This window comes from Neofelis nebulosa, chromosome 7, assembly GCF_028018385.1.
Source record: "Neofelis nebulosa isolate mNeoNeb1 chromosome 7, mNeoNeb1.pri, whole genome shotgun sequence".
Taxonomy (NCBI): Eukaryota; Metazoa; Chordata; class Mammalia; order Carnivora; family Felidae; genus Neofelis; species Neofelis nebulosa.
Window position 1 is genome coordinate 102,833,803 of NC_080788.1, and position 23,575 is coordinate 102,857,377.

A 23,575-nucleotide genomic window follows, 5' to 3' on the forward strand; every position below is an offset into this window, starting at 1 on the left:
TAAAAAATTTTAAAAAATTTAAAAAATCAAGAAAAGAGACAAAATTCCCTACCCTGGTACCACTCTGGAATCCTGCCATGAGAAAGGCTTTCCAGCATCTTCAAAAGTGTTGGGGGCCGTTCAGAGGCTTTCTCCGGGCCCCGCGCTCCGCCCCCTCCCTCTATGGTGCCCTCCCAGCCAATCGACGTTCTACAGGGCCCTCCTCCCGCGCGTCTTTCAAAAGCCCCCTAGAAACCAATGAGCAGTTAAAGATACTCGGGGGCGGAGGAAGAAATAGGGAGAGGGTCTGATTGGTTCCTAGAAGTCGCCGCGCCCCGCCTCACAGAAGGATGTACCAATGAGCTGAGCGGAGGGGCGGCCTCCGCGCGGGGCGGTCGCTGAGGCGCTGGTGCTGCTAGACGGAGGCGGCAGCCGGTCACGACGTGGGGCGGCCAGCGATGAAGCCGGTGAGTCGGGCCGAGGCTCGGAGAAGCGAAGCCACAGGGAGAGAAGCGGTCCCCGAAGCCAGTTTGCGGGCCCCGGGACAGTCCAGGCCTGGTCCCGGGCCTGACTCGCGCTGTAACCGTCCGAGGTCGGGGAGGTGGCGCTTTCCTAAATTGGGGAGAGCGATGATTGAAAAGGAACAGGGTCGGTGGCGGACGAGGGGAAGGCGGACATTCGTTGTGAACCTGTCGTGCACAGGCTGGGAACTGTCTCCTGCAGAGTCTCCTAAGCCTCAGGAGAGCCCTGCCAGAGAGGGCTGAATCCCGTTTTATGGAGGAAACTGAGGCATGGAGAGCTTAGGTGTCTCCGTGTATCAGTTTGCCTGATACCCAGCCCAAGGGATGTCTCAGGGGCTGCCCCGCGCCCGCTGGAGAGCGGTCCTCACCGCAGACGGGGAAAACCTCACCATAAACGATTGCCAATCCCCATTTGTGGGTGCTTCGCCATCCCCCGGGGCCAACTGGCACTGCGTCCTTTTCTGGGGTTCAGAATCCCTGGGCCAGGGGAAGCAGAAACGTCCAACTCTGTTAGGATTTGTAAGCCTGGCTGGGAAAGCCTGAGTGAATGGGCCACACTCTTTCTTTCTCTCTCTGAAAATCTGGAATCATCAAAACTGCTTTAAAGAGAAAGGAAAAACAGACGCAGGGTGCTGTGGCCCCACCTGACTCACATCACCCACCACCAGGGTTTGCAGCCTATTGAATATTTAAAAACCTTTGAGTTGATAATAATAATACAAAGAGATCCAAAGCAACTCAAATCCGTAGCCTAAATGGCTCTGTAATGTGATCTTGTAGTAACAAACAAGACCATTATAGAATATAGCTTCAGAGCTGGAAAGGACATTAGCTGGTGACACTTGCTAATCCCCATGGTTCCATGTGGAGAGGCATCAGCTGTCCTTCACTCTTGGCCTCTTTCTCCACTTGTCCCCAGAAGGGACAGAGTGAGGGATCTGATCCCCCAGTTTGAGAGGAGCTGAACACAAGCACCTGAACCCTTTCGTCCCTTCTCTCTGCAGAGATTACTTCCTAGGGCGCTCTTGGCCACTGGGGAGCCCTGGGTTGTCCATAGCTGCCTATGACTGGGGGAATGAGTCCAATTCTGGAGTGAAGAATTGACAAGCCCACTTAACCACAGCTTTAAAGCCACGTCCTCCCTTTAACACTCAGTAATAAAACTAACCTCTTGATTTCCATTTGCCTCTCCACTGTGTTATCTCTCAGTTGGTTCCAAGTAGGAAATAAGAAGAAAGGTGTTTTTCACTGGTCCTATGAAACAGCTGTCCCTCCTTTAGAAAACAGGCCTACAGGATTGAGTTCCAACTCTTTAGATCATTGTGCAAAGTCCATCTCAGTGTGTCTAGTCCACGGGTTCACAAAGTAGCAGGTTATCCTACCTGTACACCCCATCCACCAAACTAGTAGGCTGTTAGGGGGGTTATTGTTTGAGAAATGGAGGAGGCAAACTACCCCAGCTTCATCTTCTCTGCCCTGATGTTTCAGTTCCTGAAAACAAGCTCTTTCCCCTTTTGCCTTTATTGCCTTAACTTCCCTATCTGCCTAAAAACCTCCTGCCCATCCTTTAAGACCCAGCTAATGTATGTCCTCTGAAGCTCTGTCCAGCTCCCTGAGCAGTCACTCCCTTCCCTGCCCTAAAGTGCATAGTTTATGCTTCCAGGTTAGCACTTACAATTTTCTTCTGTAATCTATGCACATATCTCTCCCTCCAACTATACTGAAGCTATTTATTTCATGGCTCTTTGCATCTCCAGAGCTTGGCAAATAAAGGTGTTCAAGAAATGTTTGTGAATGAATGAATATATCTCCTCACTTTCTAGTTGTGGAAAACTGAGACCCGGAATAAATTGGAGTTGCTTGTCCAAGATTATATGGTAAATGGCAGAGCCAAGACCAGAATCCTGGTTTGTTACCAATCCAACTCTCTTTCCATCAGAGTGCTGTAATTATCAATAGGATGGTAAAATCTATTTATTTTTGCTATTGCTGACCATTCTCATAGTCCAAATTGAATAAATTGCAAATATGCATTCATTGTGTTAAGCAAGGGTCAGCTTATATGTAAATATTTTTCTTTACAGTTATTTAACATAACTGATTTCTTTTGAAGCCTAGTTCATTGCAAACAAGTGAGTTTGACTCATCAGATGAAGAGCCTATTGAAGATGAACAGACTCCAATTCAGATATCATGGTATGTTAAACTTCTGATCAATGATGAGCTAAATTATTTGATCTGCACATCATAATCCATGTAGATACGTAGTCCACATATTAAAAATATTTAGTGGGGTCCCTGGGTGGCTCAGTCATTGAAGTGTCTGACTCTTGATTTCAGCTCAGGTCATGATCTCACAGTTCGTGAGATCAAGCCCTGCGTCGGGCTTTGCGCTGACAGCCCAGAGCCTGCTTGGGATTGTCTCTCTCTTTGCCCTTCCCCTGCTCACTCGCTCCTCACCAGCACATGCTCGCACGCTCCCTCTCTCTCTCTCTCTCTCAAATTAAATAAATAAATAAATAAATAAATAATAATATTTATAAATAAAATAAACAAATAAATAATATTTATTTTATATAAATAAATAAAATAAATATTTAGTGATTTTTTCTGCTGGTTGTATAATTCTAATCTTTAAGGGATTTTCTAATTCTGCTTTACTATCTATGATATAAATAAATAAAATAAAAAATAAAATAAAAAATATTTATAAATAAATAATATTTATTTTATATAAATAAATAAAATAAAAAATATTTAGTGATTTTTTTTTTCTGCTGGTTGTATAATCCTAATCTTTAAGGGATTTTCCAATTCTGCTTTATTTACTATCCATGATAGAATAAGGCTTTCCTTTTTGGGGGGCTTAGGGGGAGATTGTTCTTCTGCATTCAGAAAACCATAGTAGAAACAAGTAACTAAGGAGTTGAGATAAAATCAGAATATCTCCCATTTGGTACCAAAACTTACTTATTCTTTTAGGACAAAAGAACAGTATACCAAACATAGGATGAGATATTTAATTGTTTGTCATTTAGTCAAATCCTAGAACTACTTGCCACAGTCATGCATCTACTAGCAGACCCTGCTTAAGATAAAAGCCATATTACCACAGATACTAGAACAAAAAACAAATGTTTCTATATAGAATCAACTTAAAAATCTTGGCAGTGACTTCTGGTTACACCAGATTCTCTACAACAATCAATGCTTTTTCTCATCCCTGTAAATGTAATAATCTCTCTTTAAGAAAACACCATTCCCACTCTAAAAAACAGTATGGTTTTCCTCACAAAATTAAAAACAGAACTACCCTATGACCCAGAAATTGCACCACTAGGTATTTATCCAAAGGATACAGGAGTGCTGATTCGAAGGGGCACGTGCACCCCCATGTTTATAGCAGCACTATCGACTGATAAATGGATAAAGAAAATGTCGTGTATATATACAATGGAATATTACTCGGTGATCAAAAAGAATGAAATCTTGCCATTTGCAACAGCGTAGATGGACCTAGAGTATATTATGCTAAGCGAAGTAAGTCAGGGAGAGACAAACATCATATGATTTTACTCCTACGTGGAATTTAAGAAACAAAAGAGATGAACACAGGGAAAGGGAAGCAAAAATAAGATAGAAACAGGGGGAGACAAACCATATGAGACTCTTAAATACAAAGAACAACCTGAGGATTGATAGTGGAGTGTCAGGTGGAGGGATGGGCTAAACAGGTGAGGGAGCATTAAGGAGGGCACTTGTTGGGATGAGCACTGGGTGTTATACACAAGTAATGAATCACTAAATTCTACTCCTGAAACCATTATTACACTATATGTTAACTAACTTGGAGTTTAATTTTTTTTTTAAGTTTCTAAAAAATTTTTAAAAAGAAAATACCATTCCCAACTATAGGAAGAGAAAAAGAGGGTGTTATCCCTAAAGTTCCTTTTATTCCACCATCAAATAACAATTATCCTTCATTTCCCTCCTTACCCCCCTTTCCAACTCAAAACCTCATCTAATTTTCAGAGTCACATGGTATTTATATGATGACCTCTGTTTTCCTCTAAACTCATCTTCTGTCTTGTAGACAAGGTTAGCCTCTACCCACTTTGTCCCTGAGTACTGTAAACTGGGAATATGATTTCTTGAAATTGTTTTATTTTAACCAAAATCTATTACAACATGGGGTGCCTGTGTGGCTCAGTCAGTTAAGCATCCGACTCTTGATTTTGGCTCAGGTCATGATCTCACAGTTCATGAGTTCAAGCCCTGCATCTGCCCTGTCAGCACAGAGCCTGCTTGGGATTCTCCCTCTCTACCTCTCTCTCTGCTCCTCCTCTGCTTGTATTCTCTTTCCCTCTCAAAATAAATAAATAAACTTTAAAAATATTTTTTTAAAAGAGGAAGGCTACAAAGAAATCTTAAAATAGTAATATAGAATGAATGCTGGGGATGAAATCGTCAGAAGGTAATTTTCTAGCTTATTCCCCAAGGTTACTAATACAAAGTATCTCAGATATCATACCACAGGGTAACTTAAAACCTTAATGCTTTATACTACCTGTAGGCAATCTAGGCATTATTATCTTTAAGGTAAGTTTAAGTTAACTTGCCACTTTTAAGACTTAAATTGTGACAAAGTAAATGATAAGTCCCTGTTTTAAAACTTCCAGCCTCTTTGGGCCTTTTTGTGAACAACACATTGATGTTTGCATATGCATTTTTGTTTTATGACTATGGTCAAACTTTAAAACACCCTTGTTCAAAGCCAAGCACACATGTGTTAAACTGAATTTCCATTTACAACTTTTTAAAAAACTGAATTAAAGTTTTATTCTTTTCAGGCTACCCCTGTCACGAGTGAATTGTTCTCAGTTTCTTGGTTTGTGTGCTCTTCCAGGTAGGTTTACAGTTGGCTTCCTATTGAGATACTTCAGATAATTTTTTGTCAGCTAACACATCATACTCTGTACTGAGCAGTAAGAGAACTTCATATAGATCAGCAGCCTGGGGAAGTCACTTTTGGAAGCCCTCCTGTGGGCTGTAGCTAAAAGAACACAGATCACTCTTCAACCCTTCCAGACCCACATTCACGGTTCTATATTTCTGACTCACCTACCTTAATAAAACGTAAACACTGGGGTACAGGTGAGGCTGAGGGCAACAAGCAGGTACTTGTTATAGAAAGGACACAGAGCAAAGAATCTTTGGATGAGGAGTTCCTTCAGCTGGGATCTCTGAATCCCTGCAATTATATTACTAAGAATATAAGAAATCGAAATCCCTCTCTGTCCCAAAAATAAATTAAAAACGTTGAAAAAAAAAAATTAAAAAAAAAGGGGCGCCTGGGTGGCGCAGTCGGTTAAGCGTCCGACTTCAGCCAGGTCACGATCTCGCGGTCCGTGAGTTCGAGCCCCGCGTCAGGCTCTGGGCTGGTGGCTCGGAGCCTGGAGCCTGTTTCCGATTCTGTGTCTCCCTCTCTCTCTGCCCCTCCCCCGTTCATGCTCTGTCTCTCTCTGTCCCAAAAATAAATAAAAAACGTTGAAAAAAAAAATTAAGAAATCGAAATCCATATTCAAAATGAAATTGCAACATATAAATGATCATATGGTATGACTTTCTAAAGTAGCTGTGTTTGTGTTTAAGTATATTTCTTATATATGATTAAAAACTGACTTTTTCACTTGCCTTATTACTGCTTATAGGTTGTAAATTTAAAAATGTTAGAAGAAATATCCAAAAAGATACAGGTAGGTGTAACATGAAACAACCATATTAATAGTTTTTTTCTGAATAACACTGAAAATAATCTCTTTGTCAAAAAGAACAAACGTTAGTCTCTGTTTGGTATACCAAATAAATGTTTGATATTTCATAGTTTTAAACTATAGATTTATTCTAACATGAAAGGAGGTATTTGCAAAGGGCACAGAGAACTAACTCATTTACTAAACATAGCATTGCTTTTCACCGATTGTTGTAGTTACACATAGAAATTGCATTTGAGTTTAAAATGTATACATTAGAGCGAGGAAGGTATGTAAACAGAAAACTGACATTTCACTGCCAAGATCTTTGAACACACTATCCTTTGCAGACTTGATTGTTGTGATAGCAGAAATTAAGCCTGAACTGGGAACCCAGAGGTAGTAGTGAAATTGTCCATCCTGGTTAGAATTTAGAGATCCAGCATCTAGGTGAGAAAGATGGAGTAGGGCCAATCTTCACAGGCCCAAAGATGTTCATACCACTATAGCCTCAAGTCTAATAATCCCACAAATATTCTGACAATCCACCCCAATTTGGAGTTTACATATTCCATGATACTAAAAAACTTGGATTTTCAAAATATTTTATCCTGCTTGGCCTCGGATAGCTCAAGGCTAATAGTCCTACCAATGTCCTTATAATACAACAAAATAAATATAGATATAAATATAATATATAAATGATATATATAAATATATAAGATAAATGTCATATATCTTGATTCTGACCAGTAAAAAATTGTTGAATCTTACATTTTTTTCCCAGTTGTTTTGGAGTATCAATTTATTAATGTACCTTCTCTAATTTATTCCTTACCTGCCAAAAAGGACTGGAGGCTAGTAGATTAGTTGACTCTTGCAGTATTTGTAAAGATTCTCTGATTTAGAGGTACCTGCCATGGTAGGAACTTTTCATTTGGAGACCATTTAAGTCATAAGCAAAATATAATGAAAATCACTAGTTCAAGAACCAGCCTTGCACATTTTGGAAAGCCCTGTTCCCTTGCAATATTTTGGAATTTGGGGTTTCCAATAGCTTACCAAACCTTTTGTCTTCCATTGAGATCTTGAATGCAATCCAATCCAATGTATAAGAGATGACAATCTGATAGGAGAGACCTAGACTCTCCCTGCACAAGCTCTTGTGGCTCCTCCTCTTTCTAGGAAAGCTTGAAAACCACTGTATAATAGCAATTATGTGTGCGAAAGGCAGATAGAAAATTACCTACTCTTGAAAATGGTGAAGTATGCTAACTACAGGTTTAATCCTTTTAGAAGTACAAAAAAAATAATAGTATTACCTAAAGCAGCACTGTCCACTGGAAATATAATGGGAGCCACAAATAGAAGCCATGTATGTAACTTTACATTTTTAAGTTGCCACAGTAAAAAATTAAAAACAGATGAAATTAACTTGATAATATATTTTATTTAACCTAACATAGCCTAAATAGTACATTGTCAATGGCTTTAAGTATAAAACAAATTATTAATGAGATATGGGGGATTTTTTAAATTTTTTTTTTTAATGTTTATTTTTGAGACAGAGACAGACCATGAACGGGGGAGGGTCAGAGAGAGAGGGAGACACAGAATCTGAAACAGGCTCCAGGCTCTGAGCTGTCAGCACAGAGCCCGACACGGGCTCGAACTCACGGACCGCGAGATCATGACCTGAGCCGAAGTCAGACACTTAACCGACTGAGCCACCCAGGCACCCCAGATATGGGCTTTTTGTACTTAACCTCTGAAATCAGATCTATATTTTACACTTACAATACATCTCAATTTGCACTAGCCACATTTCAGGTACTAATCTGGAGGTTCATGATGAAAGGCACTTTGTGTTTAGTTAAATGTCCCAGGATTTGGGAGGCAGGGGGAGAGAGGAGACTGAGATCATCCAGAATTAGTTATTCATTTTGAACCTAATGGTCTATAATGAATATTGCCATAAGGACATTCCAGTGTATAGAATGGCCTATAGTACAATTGCTTGATTCATATTCATTATAGTGAAAATTAGCTAAGTTGCATAATTCTAACACAGTTAACGTTTTATTTCTGGAGACCTAGTCCACAAAATTAGATGCATGATGGGGTGGCACAGTATAAACATAAAGGAGAACATGAGCTCAGGCACCATGGGCATGCTGGAGATTTACATACAAGCCGTAGGGTCAAACAAAACAGCAGTGATGAAAGTAACAAACGTGAATTTTGTGAGAAAAAATCAGGGGGAAAAATGTGCTGTCAGTTCTTCACAAGAGTTTATCTTGAAGTATTAGGTGTTTCAAAATTTACTTTAAAGCAGTATTGAAAAGATCTTTTTTCAAGAACAGCAATATAATTGACTCATCTTAAATTCAGTAAAAAGCATTTTGAATTATTAAGTCAGGTTTAATTTTAAGCACCTTTTGGTTCAGGCATTTCTAATTCCTATTTTGTGCTTAGTGACTTGATTTTTACCCTACTTTGAAGACAGATTAATATTGTTTTAGATTATCAATAAGTATTTCAAATGCATAGATTATCATTTGTTAGTTTGGCTTAAGAAATTTAACACCACATTCTCTGTCTTGACTGTATTTAAATTTGTAATATTTTGTACATGTGTATCCGTCTCTTGGTCTATTGGCAGAAGAACTAAAGAGCTATGGTATACAAGACATATTTGTTTTCTGCACCAGAGGGGAACTGTCAAAATACAGAGTCCCAAACCTTTTGGACCTCTACCATCAGTATGGAATTATCACTCATCATCATCCAATCCCAGATGGAGGGACTCCTAACATAGCCAGCTGCTGTGAAATAATGGAGGAGCTTGCAATCTGCCTTAAGAATAACCGGAAAACCTTAATACAGTACGTTTTTCTTTTCTCTGTATGTTACATGAGAAATGTCCCAGTCAGAATGATTTTTCCAATTATTGCATCCTTACTTACTTATTACTTACCTTATAGTTTGGTGCAAGGATTAAAAGGAGATAAGGCATCAGGGCACGTGGATGGCTCAGTTGGTTAAGCACCTGACCCTTGGTTTCGGCTCAGGTCAGAACCTCACAGCCATGAGATTGATCCCTGCATCAGGCTGCATCAGGCTCCATGCTGTCAGCTCAAAGCCTGCTTGGGATTCTCTCTCTCTCTCTCTTTCTCAATCCCCCCTCTCAAAATAAATAAATAAACTTTAAGGGGAAAAAAAAAAAGAGATAAGATATGAAATTTCTAGTACAATGTCTGCTACAGAGCAAGCACTCAGATATTTACCTGCTTTGGATTCTGTGTCTCCCTGTCTCTCTGCCCCGTTCTCACTTGTGCTCTGTCTCTATCTCTCAAAAATAAATAAATGTTAAAAAAAAATTTTCTGGGGCGCCTGGGTGGCTCAGTTGGTTGGGTGTCCGACGTCGGCTCAGGTCATGATCTCACAGTTTGTGAGTTCGAGCCCCATGTCAGGCTCTGTGCTGACAGCTCGGAGCCTGGAGCCTGCTTCGGATTCTGTCTCCTTCTCTCTCTGCCCCTCGCCAACTTGTGCTCTGCCTCTCTATGTCTCTAAAAAAATAAAGAAGTGTAAAAAAAAATTTTTCTAATTAGCAAAGAAATCATTCATAAGCAATGAGCAGTCTTAAAAATATGACTGGAAAATTACATTTGATGATATGAATTTCTCACCAGAATGAAGGAGGGACTCCCATTGCTTGTCAATGGCTATGCAAAGCTGCTGGTATGGAAGTTTAAAACAAAATAAAATGTGTTAAGGGAGAAAAAAGGAGAGGAAAAAAAAAAAAGCACAGAGAAAGGAAAAAGGGAGTGACAATCAGCAAAGGACAGTAGCAATACAAAGATTAGAAGTGGTACCATGGATAATAATAGTAGATGCCCCTGCCAGCAGTGAGACCCGTAACAGTAGAGGGCCAGCCATAGGCAGCAAACTAGTCCTTCTCTGTGCTTCTTGTACTTTCTGTATCCTAATAAACTCCTTAATCCTTTCTGGAACAAGATAGAGTATTAAATAGTTTGATACCTCAAAAGCCCTAAAGTCACTGCTTTAAGCTAGAAAATATGCAGACTATACCGAATAACCAGGGCGCCGGGCTCAGGGTAGCAAGGGAAAGGCAAGCCCAGCTACCTTCTCTCCTTCAATCTAGAGCTCCGGGGCCTCATGTCAACAGTTTCCATTTGAAGGCAAACCAGCCAGTACAAGGGTCTTTGGGGACACAAACCATATGTGGCTGAACTAAACTCTAATGTACAGAGAACTATAGCCAGGAGAGTAGGGAATAAAGAGAAACCATCCCGCATTCTACAGTTTCCAACCTTTCTCTAGAGAAAAGCATAATCTGTAATTGTAAGCAATTACTAATTGCTTTACTAATTATAAAAGCAAAACTTTAGACTAAAGTTGTCTCTGGTAAATTTTCTAGTAAGACTAAGTTAAATAGCATTAGATGATTAGCTGTGGCTGGTGAAAAATATTTTCCAATTTTTGGACCTATTTTTTTTTTAATTTTTTTTAATGTTTAATGTTTTTTTTAATGTTTTTTAGAGAGAGAGAGAGAGAGAGAGAGACAGAGTACAAGTGGGGAAGGGGCAGAGAGAGAGGGAAACACAGAATCTGAAGCAAGCTCTTCAGATGCAGGCTCTTCTGTGCTGAGCTGTTAGCACAGAGCATGGGGCTCGAACTCACCAACAGCGAGATCATGACCTGAGCCGAAGTTAGATGCTTGACCAACTGAACCACCCAGGCACTCCTGGGCCCATTTTTCAAATCAGTCCTGAGATTTTTTTTTTTTTTTTTAATAAATCCTTGGAAGCAGCCTCTACTGAAGAGTTTCCAGAGATCAAACTAGCTCAGATAGTGAAATTTAACAAATACTACTCGAGCAAGTTCTAGCACACCAAATGCTGTCTCCTGTTTGAACAGAATACAAACAGGATGGAAAGATGGTTGGGTAGCCCCTGCATATGTTGAATGCTTCTGGTTCCCATAAAATAAAGCATCTGATGACTGGAAATTTTCATTGTCCTAGAGCTTTCAGAGGTGTCCTATAGTGACTAATGTTTGGATAAAGACAATTTTCTATCCATTCTGCTATCTTTGAGTGCCCACATTGCTAGACGGCTCTAGAGTTTATCTCTCAGAAACCAGGTCTGGTAAATTGTTTTCCACTGTCTTGCTGCCTGCCAATACTGTCTCACTGATTCTCTTTATAAAATCAGGGGATGCTACTTGCCTACTGTACTGTGCTATTTCTAAAAAAAAAAAAAAAAAAAAAAAAAAAGTACTACAAAACAGGTAGCTTAGAAAAGAAACTTATTCTCCCCCAGTTCTGAAGCTACAAGTCCAAAATCAAGGTGTCAACAGGACCATATTCCCTCTGAGACTTTGACAGAATCCTTCCTTGCCTCTTCCTAGCTTCTAGTGGTGGCCGTCACTCCTTGGTGTCCTTGGGCTCACAGCCATTATCACTCCAATCTCAGCCTCTGTCGTCACATGATTCTGCACTGCCGTGTCTTCTCAGGATACTTCCTCCTATAAGGACACCAGTCATATTGGATGACCCAGTTGGGTTAGGGCCCAATGACCTCATCTTAGCTTGATTACATCTGCAGAGACCCTATTTCCAGATAAGGCCACATTCACAGTACCAGGGATTAGGACTTCAACATAGCTTTATGGGGATACAATAATACATTTTTTTTTTTTAGCATCTTTGAAAGTAGTTAGAATGAATGGTTTTATTGCTTTGAGGTTAATCATGATTTTTTTCTGGAAAATCCAGTTATACAGACTGCTGATTTCTTCACAAGGCTAGACAATAGCAGCTAACATTCATTTACTTCTTACTCTGTGCCAAGCTGTGTTGTAAGCCCTTTACAAATGTTAGTTATGTCATTCAGTCCTAACTATGATACAGATTCTGTGGCTGTCACTATTTGATAGATGAAAAGGCTGAGACCCAGAGAGGTTAAATAACTTCCTTAGGTTCACACATGTAATAATGACAGATTGACCATTCAGCCCCAGACAGTAGGGCTCTAGAAACCATGCTTTAAATCTCTATAACATGCCACCTCTGTATTCTTTTTGGATAAATAAGGAGTTGCTGTGTCATATGGACTTGTCCCATAACCACTAAGGTTTTGTTTAGACAGAGGAAATAAACTGGCAGTTGGTAAAAATAGTCTGATTTCTATTTAGTAACATGTTCCACTTCTCTGATGTGGATACTGGTGTTTAAAAAGATCAATAAAAAGGCCCTGCCTGCACTGATTCTTAGAGGTATTCAGAGAATACCTCCCAACAAATAAACAAGCACACTTTACTCTTTATTAATGTAAAAATATTTATTAACCTCTGTGTGCCAGGCACTGTGCTAGCAGGCACTATTAAATTTAGAAACAGAAGGCAAATTTAGAAGGAACAAGTCTTTAGTTCTAATTGGCGGGGTGAAATGAAAATGTCTAATATTCAAATTGTGCTTCCCTTTCAGCTGTTATGGAGGACTTGGCAGATCTTGTCTTGGTAAGAAATTTATTTTCATTATTCAGTAATTTTTTTAAATCCTCAAAGTAGACAAAAATATCCTGTTTCTGGGCCATGTGCTCAGTTCGTATTAAAATGAGACAAAACACAACATAAATCTGCTAAGACCTAAAGATTTATTTAAAGGGGCGCCTGGGTGGCTCAGTCAGTTGAGCATCCGACTTCAGCTCAGGTCATGATCTCACGGTTTGTGAGTTTGAGCCCTGCATCAGGCTCACTGCCTGTCAGCACAGAGCCTACTTAGGATCCTCTGTCCCGCTCTCTCAACCACCCCCCCTCCCCCCCGCCGACTCTCACATGCTCTCATAAATAAATGAATGAATGAATTTCAAGGCCCTTCATTCAGTATTCTCTAGAAAGCTAGGGTGGGAATGGGAAGTCTTTTCAACATTATTTTGAAGGATTCTGCAAAAGATACCGTGCAAGTCTTAGCACCTACATTCTTGCATTTTGTTTTCTAATGCTTTCTTATGCAGATGTTAGGATACTGACAGTAAATTCTAAATTATATCCATGGGTAACATAAGTATAAAAACCAAAGTTAATTACTTCATGTAATTACTGTTCACCTTTTTTTTTCTTTAACATTTATTTATTTTTGAGACGGAGACAGAGCATGAACGGGGGAGAGTCAGAGAGAGAGGGAGACACAGAATCTGAAACAGGCTCCAGGCTCTGAGCTGTCAGCACAGAGCCCAAAGCGGGGCTCGAACTCACGGACCGCAAGATCATGACCTGAGCTGAAGTCAGCCGCTTAACCGACTGAACCACCCAGGCGCCCCTACTGTTCACTTTTTAATAAATGTGTTAGAAGGGGCAACTGAGGTGAAGCGTCCAACTCTTGGTTTCTGCTCAGGTCACGATATCACGGTTCATGGGTTTGCACCCCACATCAGGCTCTGTACTGACAGTGTCAGGCCTCCTTGGGATTCTCTCTCTCCTGCTCTCTCTGCTCCTCCCTGGCTCTCTTGCTCTCTCAAAATAAATAAATTTTTAAAAAATAGGGGCGCCTGGGTGGCGCAGTCGGTTGGGCGTCCGACTTCAGCCAGGTCACGATCTCGCGGTCCGTGAGTTCGAGCCCCGCGTCGGGCTCTGGGCTGATGGCTCGGAGCCTGGAGCCTGTTTCGGATTCTGTGTCTCCCTCTCTCTCTGCCCCTCTCCCGCCCGTTCATGCTCTGTCTCTCTCTGTCCCAAAAATAAAAAATAAAAAACATTAAAAAAAAAATTTTTTTTTTAAAAATAAAATACAATAAAAGTATTAGAAAACAAAGTTAATGAAATGCCATACTAGAGTTAACAGTTATTCCTTTTAATGTTGGAAAGTATCAAAATTAAAAGCTTTTGTGTTTCTAAGAACATTATCAAAATGAAAAGATAACCCAGAGAATGGGAAAAAAATATTTGCAAACCATATATCTGATAAGGGACTTACCTAAAAAGAATTCTTACAACTCAATAATAAAAAGCCCAATTTAAAGGATGGACAAAGGATCTGAATAGATATTTCTTCAAACAAAATACACAAATGACCATTAAGGACATGAAAAGATGCCTACCATCATTAATCATCTAGGAAATGCAAATCAAAACCACAATGAGATACCACTTAATACCCATTAGGATGGCTATTACCCGAAAAGTAGAAAACATGCACTGGGATTTGGGGAAATTGGAACCTTCATATACTGCTGGAGACAGAGTAAAATGGTGCAGCTGCTTTGGAAAATAGTCTGGCAGTACTTCCTCAAACATTTAAACATACAGTCGCCCTTTACCCAGCAATTTCATGAGGTCTATGCCCAAAAGAAATGAAAACATGTCTACACAAAAACTTGGACACGAACATTTATAGCACCATTATTAATAATAGCCCAAAACTGGAACCAGCCTAAATGCCCATCAACTGACTGTGGGTAAACAAAAGTGTGTGTCTGTACAATGGAATATTATTCATCCCTAAGAAGGAATGAAGCAGTTACAAGCCTCAATATGTGTGAGTCCTGAGCACGTTATGCTAAGTGAAAGAAGCTCATCACAAAAGGCCGCATATGGTTGCATTTGTATGAAATGTTTAGGCAAACCCACAGACAGAAAAGTAGATTAGCGGTTGCTCAGGAGAGGGGTGATGGGGGACCGGGGAGGATGACAACGGAAGACAGGGTTTCTTTTTGAGGGGATGAAAATGTTCTAAAATTGTGCTGATGGGTGCACATATCTGTGAATACACTAAAATCCACTGAATCGTACCCTTTAAATGAATGAAACATATGGTCGATTAAATATAATTCAATAAAGCTGTTAAAAAGAACGAAGCCAGTGTTAAACTTCAATTCAACCGCAGTCATTTAAAATCATAATTTAACTGTCAAAAACACATACTAGGGGCGCCTGGGTGGCTGGTCGGTTGAGTGTCCGACTTCGGCTCAGGTCATGATCTCACGGTCTGTGGGTTCGAGCCCCGCGTCGGGCTCTGTGCTGACAGCTCAGAGCCTGGAGCCTGTTTCAGATTCTGTGTCTCCCTCTCTCTGTGACCCTCCCCCATTCATGCTCTGTCTCTCTCTGTCTCAAAAATAAACGTTAAAAAAAAAAATTTTTTTAAAAACACATACTAAAAGACCTCAGTCATTTAATTCGTTTGGAACAATTACACCAAGCTCCATCTTCTGCGCCAGCTGAAGTCTAATTAAATATACAATGCTCTACCCCATCATTAATAATACGCTATTTTCCTAACATGTTCTGTTAGTAGCTGCTTGTCTCCTACTATACCTGTCTGACACAGTTTCACCAGAGCAAGCCATAGACAGCCTGAGAGACCTAAGAGGATCTGGGGCAATACAGACTATAAAGGTAAGGAGGTTGACTGTTCTGTGTGGTTGTGGTTTAGGGGCAGTTATAGACACAGTGTCCTGTATCATCAAAAGGGCACTGAAAACCCACTGCATTCTATTATTCAGATATCACCTGTTCAACATTTATGTTTAAATATAACCTGGATGTCTGAAAAAGTTCACAGTGTTTCAAACAAAATGATGAAAAATCTGAACTTGCCAGTTTACTCTCGCAGGATCTACTACTGTTCAGTTTTTACCCATTTAGTTCTCAGAATGAATCCTCTCATCTGGAAAAATGAGGGGATTACCATAAACTTGGTAGTTTCTTAGCCTAAAAGATCTAGTGAAGATCCTCTCACCAAAATATTTAATAAACATAGATGAGAGGCACCTGGGTGGCTCAGTCAGTTAAGCATCTGACTTCGGATCAGGTCCCTCATCTGACGGTTCATGGGTTCGAGCCCCACGTTGGGCTCTGTGCTGACAGCTCACAGCCTGGAGCCTGCTTCGGATTCTGTCTCCCTCTCTCTCTGCCCCTCTCCTGCTTGTGCTCTGTCTCTCTCAAAAATAAATAAAAAACATTTTTAAAAAATTTTTCTAAAGTAGATGAATGACTAGAATACAAAAAATGCAAAGCAATACTAATTATCCTTTGCTGTGCATAACTAAAGTGACATCTTCCACATTTACTTTCCCCTCAACAGCCACAAAATCTCTGCAGTAGCAATGCCCCAAGGATATTATTATGTATTAATGTTCCTGAAAGACTCTGCAGATTTCACTTTATTTCTAGATATGTAAAGCTAATTTGCCTTCCTTTCCCAAGTGCCCTGTGTCAGCATTAATCGACTAAACCAGAGGATCAGGCACTCTTAAAGAGGCCTGGCCTTTAGTGGCTTCCTGGCCTTGAGTCCATCTTCCCAGGAGCAGGGGTCTACCCAAGTGTCATGGATATGAATTATTATAGTAACTAACAAAGTCACCAAGCAGCATAATTCTCAGGGCTTAAAGAAGGTTGTTCAAAATAATCCATACAGGATGCACTTCACTCTTCAGGTTCTCAAAACAGAGAATTCACCTTCTTATCTGTTAAACGATTCTTCAAATTCAACATGTTCTCAAGTCTCTCAAAACAAAATGGTCAAACATTTGCATATGTGTTTTACACCTTTAATCTTGGAGTGAATTAAGCCCACATTATATAGGCTGTCCAGTTGATCACCTCAGCATTCTGTGGCCAACAGGCTTTCCCATCTCTGTGCTGATGTGCTCAGCAATGTGCAATTTCAACTTCCCAATAATGAGAAGAAATGAGATGATTGGCAGAATAAGAACATCCTCTGGGAAACTATTAAAACTCCAAATAAATTATTTAAAGTTTTTTTAATTTTGCTTATCTGTTAAGATTAGTCATTTTTTTTAAAAAAAAATACTGACTACTCTGAACATTGTTGCAAATGGGTTATATCACAAGCAGCAGAATCTAGGGCTTCTATAAATGAAGAAATAGATTTTCTTGAATCTACCACTGTTAACTATTACAGAAAGTACCCTCTCCTCTCTACTTAACCCCCAGAGGAAAATACATTAGCAAAAAGAATGCCTTCGTGTACTATTTTTAATTTTAATTTGCTCCTGCCAGTAAAAGGAGAAAGGATTTTACAGATTTATAAAACATTCATATGTACTACACATTGCCTTCTGATTTTGAGAGACTTTTCAAGTAAGTTTTTTCACACCATATGCAGCTTTATCAAAAGGTAAAACTTCTCCATAATGCAAACGCTTCCTTACCCAAAAGGATGTAGAATTGTTCTTAGCAATTATTTTTTGATTCCTGATGCCTACTAGGATTGTACTACTCTGCTAACTAGTTTTCTACAATATATTTCAATATATCTTTACTTTTTTCAGCAATATAATTATCTTCATGAGTTTCGGGACAAACTAGCCGCACATCTATCATCAAGAGATTCATTATCAAGATCTGTATCTAGATAAAAAAGAATTTCAAATAACATATATATGACCATGTCTGAAATTTAAGAGCTATTTAACATAATTTGTATTGAAACAAAATTTACTAGTGTTATCAACTTGAATGTAAATGTGTACGTGCAAATATTCCTAAAGCTTTTATTGACAAATTTCAGTTGTATCTCTTATCTCTTATAGAAGATCGAAAAACTGCTATATAATTTTTGAAATGTACTGTCTCCTCTGGTATGTTTTACTTAGAAATAATGCTGAAGTGAGCATATGGAAAAATGTTTCACTGCCTATTTTTATTATTTACCACACTTTTACCTCATTTTATGATTTATAACTACCAGGTGGAATGCGACATAGTAATAAATGTAAAAATGGGTATGAGTACAAACTAAAATCAAGTACCTTTCACCCTCTGTTCCTCCCACTTTTCCTCCCATGGCTTTTCCTCCTTCATAGACATACACGAGTGAGAAGGATCCTATGAATCTTCTGGACACCTCCCTCCCAATGCTGGATCATCCCCAATAGGTGTTTATCCAGCATTTGCTGGAACATTTTCAGATATGAGGAATTCCTTGGTTCAGACAGGTGCTCTCTTTTTAGACCACTCATTTTTTACCCTAGGGACTACACAGAATGAATTAAATCCCTCTTTCACATTTCTGTTAGAAAGCACTTATCTACAGATTAACAGTCTCCAATTCCCTCCCTCACCTCACCCTATGCTACTGAATATGTCTTTTTGTCTTTAAATGTAATGTTGAACAGTTGTTTGCACTGTAGACAAGGACATTTTCACAGATAGTGGTGGCTTTGGTATCACCTGCAATAGTCCCCTGGCTGTGACTGGCACTTCCCCACGAGACAAAGTAAATTTCACATCAAAACTTTTGGAATAATCATCTAATTGCCAAAAGTTTTCTTCTGTTTCAAACTTCTCTTGCTGCTTTAATTTCATTGGGGAATACTTCAGAACAATTACTAGTGCTTTTTGGGAACTTCAGACCAGACAGCCAGTATGTTCCAGAATATAAAATCAGTATTCTAATATTTTTATGTCTACACTGATTTCAGAACTTAAGATTTTATAAGTATACTAAGGAAGATGGGAGAACCACACATATCCTACCAGTATGTGAATGTTTAAACTGTGGGGGTTTCTAATCCAAGATAATAATGCCAAAAGTTATAGGTGGAAAAAAATTTTTTTCAAGTAAGTACAGGCTGCAATAATAGGTTGACCTTCCTCATGATTTCAGTATTACAACCAAAAACAATTTACAAATCACAATACTTATTAAACTTTAGGAAATCACTGAAATTGATACTAGCAAATCTTGTATGTTGCTTCTCCTCAATAGGAATATAAAGCTTATTCATGAACACTTAAGAAAGTGGAAGAAAAAGGTTGGCATGCATTAATCAAATCCTTTAATAATCAAATGAATTTCCCAAGTGCATGCTTCTCTCATTTTTACTGCAAATGCCAGTTAAGCCTTCCATGTTTAAAATGCTTAACTACTTTAATACTAAGTATTAAGGGAAAACATCAGTTATTCCATAACAGAATCATGGAATGGGGCACTACTCAAAAGAATATAATTTCACATAGTTGGAAAAGTATTTTCTCTACCTAACCTGTGGAACAGCCCTCAAACCAATGGGGCAAAGAGACAAGGTAGAGTCCTGGTCACACACAAGCCAGAGTTAGCTGCTGAAACTGAATTAACACAGAGACTCAGCCATTAACCATAAACTACACAAGGCCACATTTGAGATGGTTTTTATTTAACATACAAAAGCAAAATAAATTAAGCTGTAAAGTAGGGCTACTTAAGGGCATTTTCTTTGGACAGCGGTACAGCACCGATCAGGCTAACTTAGATTTTAACAAACCGTGAGCACAGATGGATAACTACATTCTATGTTTCTCTCAGTTTTAGGGGTCTACCTAGTCATCGACCTATTATTTAAGAAATTTTTCTTCTCCAGAATATATGAACATGGTAAGCAAAGAGATTTCAATGTTTAGAAAAAGCACTGTACAATAAAATTAACTTCTTATCCATGTGACCATGTTCTCTACATCTCCACGTCCACTATGCGCGTTACTAAAATTAACGTAGGTTAAAAAAACCTTCAGTCCCACAGAGCAGTCACTTTATATGGCTGACACTATTTCCCAAAAGCAGTACAGGCAGCAGAGCTGTTTACTCCTTTTAGATATTTAGCTTTAGGACTCTTAATTAATCAAAGTGAAATTGTTCTAAGAAAGCCATTCAACAGATCCAGGAATAGAGCCACATTTTTTTTTTCTCTTGGCATCACTCTAAAGTATCAGTTCAGAGTCATCTTCCGAGCTATACTGCTGGTACCAAAGACTCGCTGGCTGCTGCTCTGACCACAGATCAGTGATTGGTTTGAGCAAGAGTTTAAATAATTTGAGACTAACATTAGTAGTTTCCCCAAAGGATGAATATGCATACTTTGCATACTTTTAGGAACAATGCTAGACAGGTATCAATATTTTTATCTTTCCCCTTTGAATAGAGTTGTTTTAAAATATTTTTGGTGTCAAAATTTGACTTACAATTGTACAACTGATTATTGAGGGATGCACATTTGTGAGTGTTGAATGATATACAAATAAGTAAACTACATGAATACTTTTAAATACATATTAGGGGCGCCTGGGTGGCGCAGTCGGTTAAGCGTCCGACTTCAGCCAGGTCACGATCTCACGGTCCAGTCCGTGAGTTCGAGCCCCGCGTCAGGCTCTGGGCTGATGGCTCAGAGCCTGGAGCCTGTTTCCGATTCTGTGTCTCCCTCTCTCTCTGCCCCTCCCCCGTTCATGCTCTGTCTCTCTCTGTCCCAAAAATAAATAAAAAACGTTGAAAAAAAAAATAAAAAAAAATAAATAAATACATATTATTTAACCGGGGGGGGGGGGGGGGGAAGGGGTGTGGATACGTCACACTGCTGTGACGTAGCCACACCTAAAATGAAAGCTCACACTCCTTCAGGGTGTAAGAGATACAAAGAAATCATTATTTGTACCATGGCAAGAATATTCCATGAGCACTGTTCATAAATATATAATTGGAAGAAAAGAGAAATGTAGCAAGGAAAGTTTTTTCATAGTTTTAGAGTGTTTCTACATTTCTATTTCCTTTCTATGCATACACTGGACATATTTTCAAAATATGTTGATCTGGAGAGTAGAGAAGAGCTCTATGAGAGCTATTAGCAAGAGTGGTCCTCAGGCTTAAATATATTGAACAGGCTTAAAAAGACACACATACTGCAAGCCGCCATGTGCTTTGTTGCTTTGTGAAAGACCATTATCTGGGTATCTGAACTTGACTGCTAGGTCAGGGAGTTAATGATGTAATCCAAGAGTCTTCTCAAATTCTTTCGTAATACCCGACACATGTCAAAAGTCTGGTCATTTCCTATCACTTCCCCTTCCCATGAAAAACAACCCTCAAACTTCAAACAAATTAGCAATTTGTCCAAAGCCTGGGACCCAACTCTCCTCAACCATGGGACAAGAAGTGGGAAATGCCAGTTACGATTGTGAAAATCATCAAACATCATTACTAAGTTTCTACACCTATACTTCCTTAGTACTAAAGGGACATACTCCATGGTATAATATTATTACTCTAAAGAATAACTGCTAAACAGACTACATTTATTACATAAGATTTTTAATTCAGGAGAATCTGTAGTACCCACAGCAACAAAGAGTTGTCAGTATAGATATAAACCACAGCACAGTGGTATTCAACAATGGTTTCTGAAAGGTGGAAAACCCTTTAAAGATAAATCAAACCACATAATAGCAAAAGTAACTGTAACAAAGCAAAAAAAAATTACCTAAGTAAACAGCGGTCACTGCACAGGGAGCAGTTTGGTAAAAGCTGGAAGGGTTATGCCACCAGGCTAACTAGGCCGCAGCTGGACCTGCAGGAATAACAGAAGGCTAGGACTGTTGAAACAGATAAAACGGGGGGAACACACTGGAGTCTGAGCAAGGACAAGAGCCAGCAGGAGACTGCCTTGTGCAGGGATCTTGTTTCTGCTTTCTCTTCATAAGCAATTTACTTTCCTAAAACACTGGAAAAGGTAAAGACGGGTAGAGATCACGAGAGCTTCCAGGCACTCAATCTTTGCACAGTCTCCATGCCTAGGAACCAACAGCCTACCCCTGAGAAGGGTAAACCTTACTGGCAGTCACGTCACCTTTGAGGAATCAGCTAAGGACTACAAATCTAATTTTTGAAGCATGAGAAGGTGGCTTCCACAAACTGCAGCCTTAATTAAACCTTGCAGAATTGTGGAGAATAATCAGGAAAACATGATTAAAAGGTTTCTTAATACTTGAAAGTAGCACTTGCTAGGAGACAGCAAGGGCTTGTGAAAAGACTTTGACAGGAATGCCAAAGTAACAGCTCCAGGAAACCTATCTGGACTCGGCAAGGTCCCTCATGATCAAAAGTACTTGTGAACCAGAAAGAAAAATGAGGAGTGGGTGCTGACATCATTAGTTGGATTAGAAACTGCTCAAACTCAGAGCATGAATCTTTAGTACCTAGCAAAAGGTCAATAAATAATTTTCTGCATGAGCTGACCAACAGTTCACCTCCCTTGAGGTGTCCTTCAGACCATAAAACACAGGCCTTTGAATTTTTTTTTTAATGTTTTTATTTATTTTTGAGAGAGAACAAGCAAGCAAGCAAGGGAGGGGCAGAGAGAGAGAGAGAGAGAGAGAGAGAGAGACAGAATCTGAAGCAGGCTCCAGGGTCTGAGCTGTCAGCAGAGCCTGATGACGGGCTTGAACCCACGAATCGTGCGATCATGACCTGAGCCGAAGTCAGACGCTTAACCGCCTGAGCCACCCAGGCGCCCCAAAACACAGGTCTTTAAAGCTTGTCTCGTTATGAAATGGTTTGGTTCTCACTCTTCTGGCTCTACATTCTCTTCTTCCACATACTCACCCTGCTATGCAATCCCAAAATGTTAACGGCTACTCTCAAAGGTGGAGAAGCATTTTTTCGCTATCAGAGGATTAACCAACCAGCATCTAATTCAAGGCACTCTTAGAGTACGAATTCCACAAACTCATCCATAAACTCCCTTGATTATTAAGTGGCATTTCTAGATACTGGTTTTCTTTCTTTGATCTTTTGTTTAAGAAACTTCTGAAAAAAAAAAAAAAAAAAAATGGGGCGCCTGGGTGGCTCAGTCGATTAGGCATCCGACTTCAGCCCAGGTCATGATCTCACAGTTTGTGGGTTTGAGCCCCACATCGGGCACTGTGCTGACAGCTCGGAGCCTGGAGCCTGCTTCAGATTCTGTGTCTCCCTCTCTCTCTGCCCCTCCCCTGCTTACATTCTGTCTCTCTGTCTCCCAAAAATAAGTATTAAAAAAAAAAAAAAGAAACTTCTGAACCACTTACACTATCTTCAATTGCCTTAACTACCTCATTCCAAATAAAGCACAAGAATTCTTACAAAAACATGCCATAGTTTACCTGCCTTACAAGCAGCAGCAAAAATGAATTTAACGAGTCATTTTTCCTTAAAACCTGCTGTGTCAAAAAGGAAAAACAAAGTTAACACCTCAAATGCCACAATTTTTTAAATTGGTTACAAAAAATGATGATGCTGTGGCATCAATGTTTATGAATCTTGTCAAGTGACAACACAGAGTAATATGTTTAGCCATTTAAAACATTCCTTTCTAGGGGCACCTGGGTGGCTCAGTCAGTTGAGCATCCAACTTTCGCTCAGGTCACGATCTCTGTGGTTCTCGAGTTTGAGCCCCAGCATCAGGGTCTGTGCTGACAGCTCGGAGCCTGGAGCCTGCTTCAGATTCTGTGTCTCCCTCTCTCTCTGTCCCCTCCCCCACTCATGCTATGTCTCTGTGT

At 39.6% G+C, this 23,575-nt stretch overlaps 1 protein-coding gene across 4 annotated transcripts; it reads left to right on the forward strand.

The window, feature by feature from the left end:
* Positions 1-323: 323 nt before the first annotated feature.
* CDKN3 (cyclin dependent kinase inhibitor 3) lies at positions 324-19,716 on the forward strand. 4 transcript variants are annotated; one of them, XM_058739098.1, is made up of 8 exons: positions 324-446; positions 2,614-2,696; positions 5,351-5,406; positions 6,212-6,256; positions 8,916-9,138; positions 12,765-12,796; positions 15,564-15,667; positions 17,566-19,716. In XM_058739098.1, exons 1-8 carry the CDS (start codon positions 438-440, stop codon positions 17,650-17,652), a joined length of 639 nt encoding a protein of 212 aa, XP_058595081.1. In that variant the 5' UTR covers positions 324-437; the 3' UTR covers positions 17,653-19,716. The 4 variants fall into 4 exon arrangements, with proteins under 4 accessions (XP_058595081.1, XP_058595082.1, XP_058595083.1 ...); XM_058739099.1 differs by having other exon boundaries at positions 15,567-15,667; XM_058739100.1 differs by having other exon boundaries at positions 8,919-9,138.
* The last annotated feature ends 3,859 nt before the right edge of the window (positions 19,717-23,575 follow it).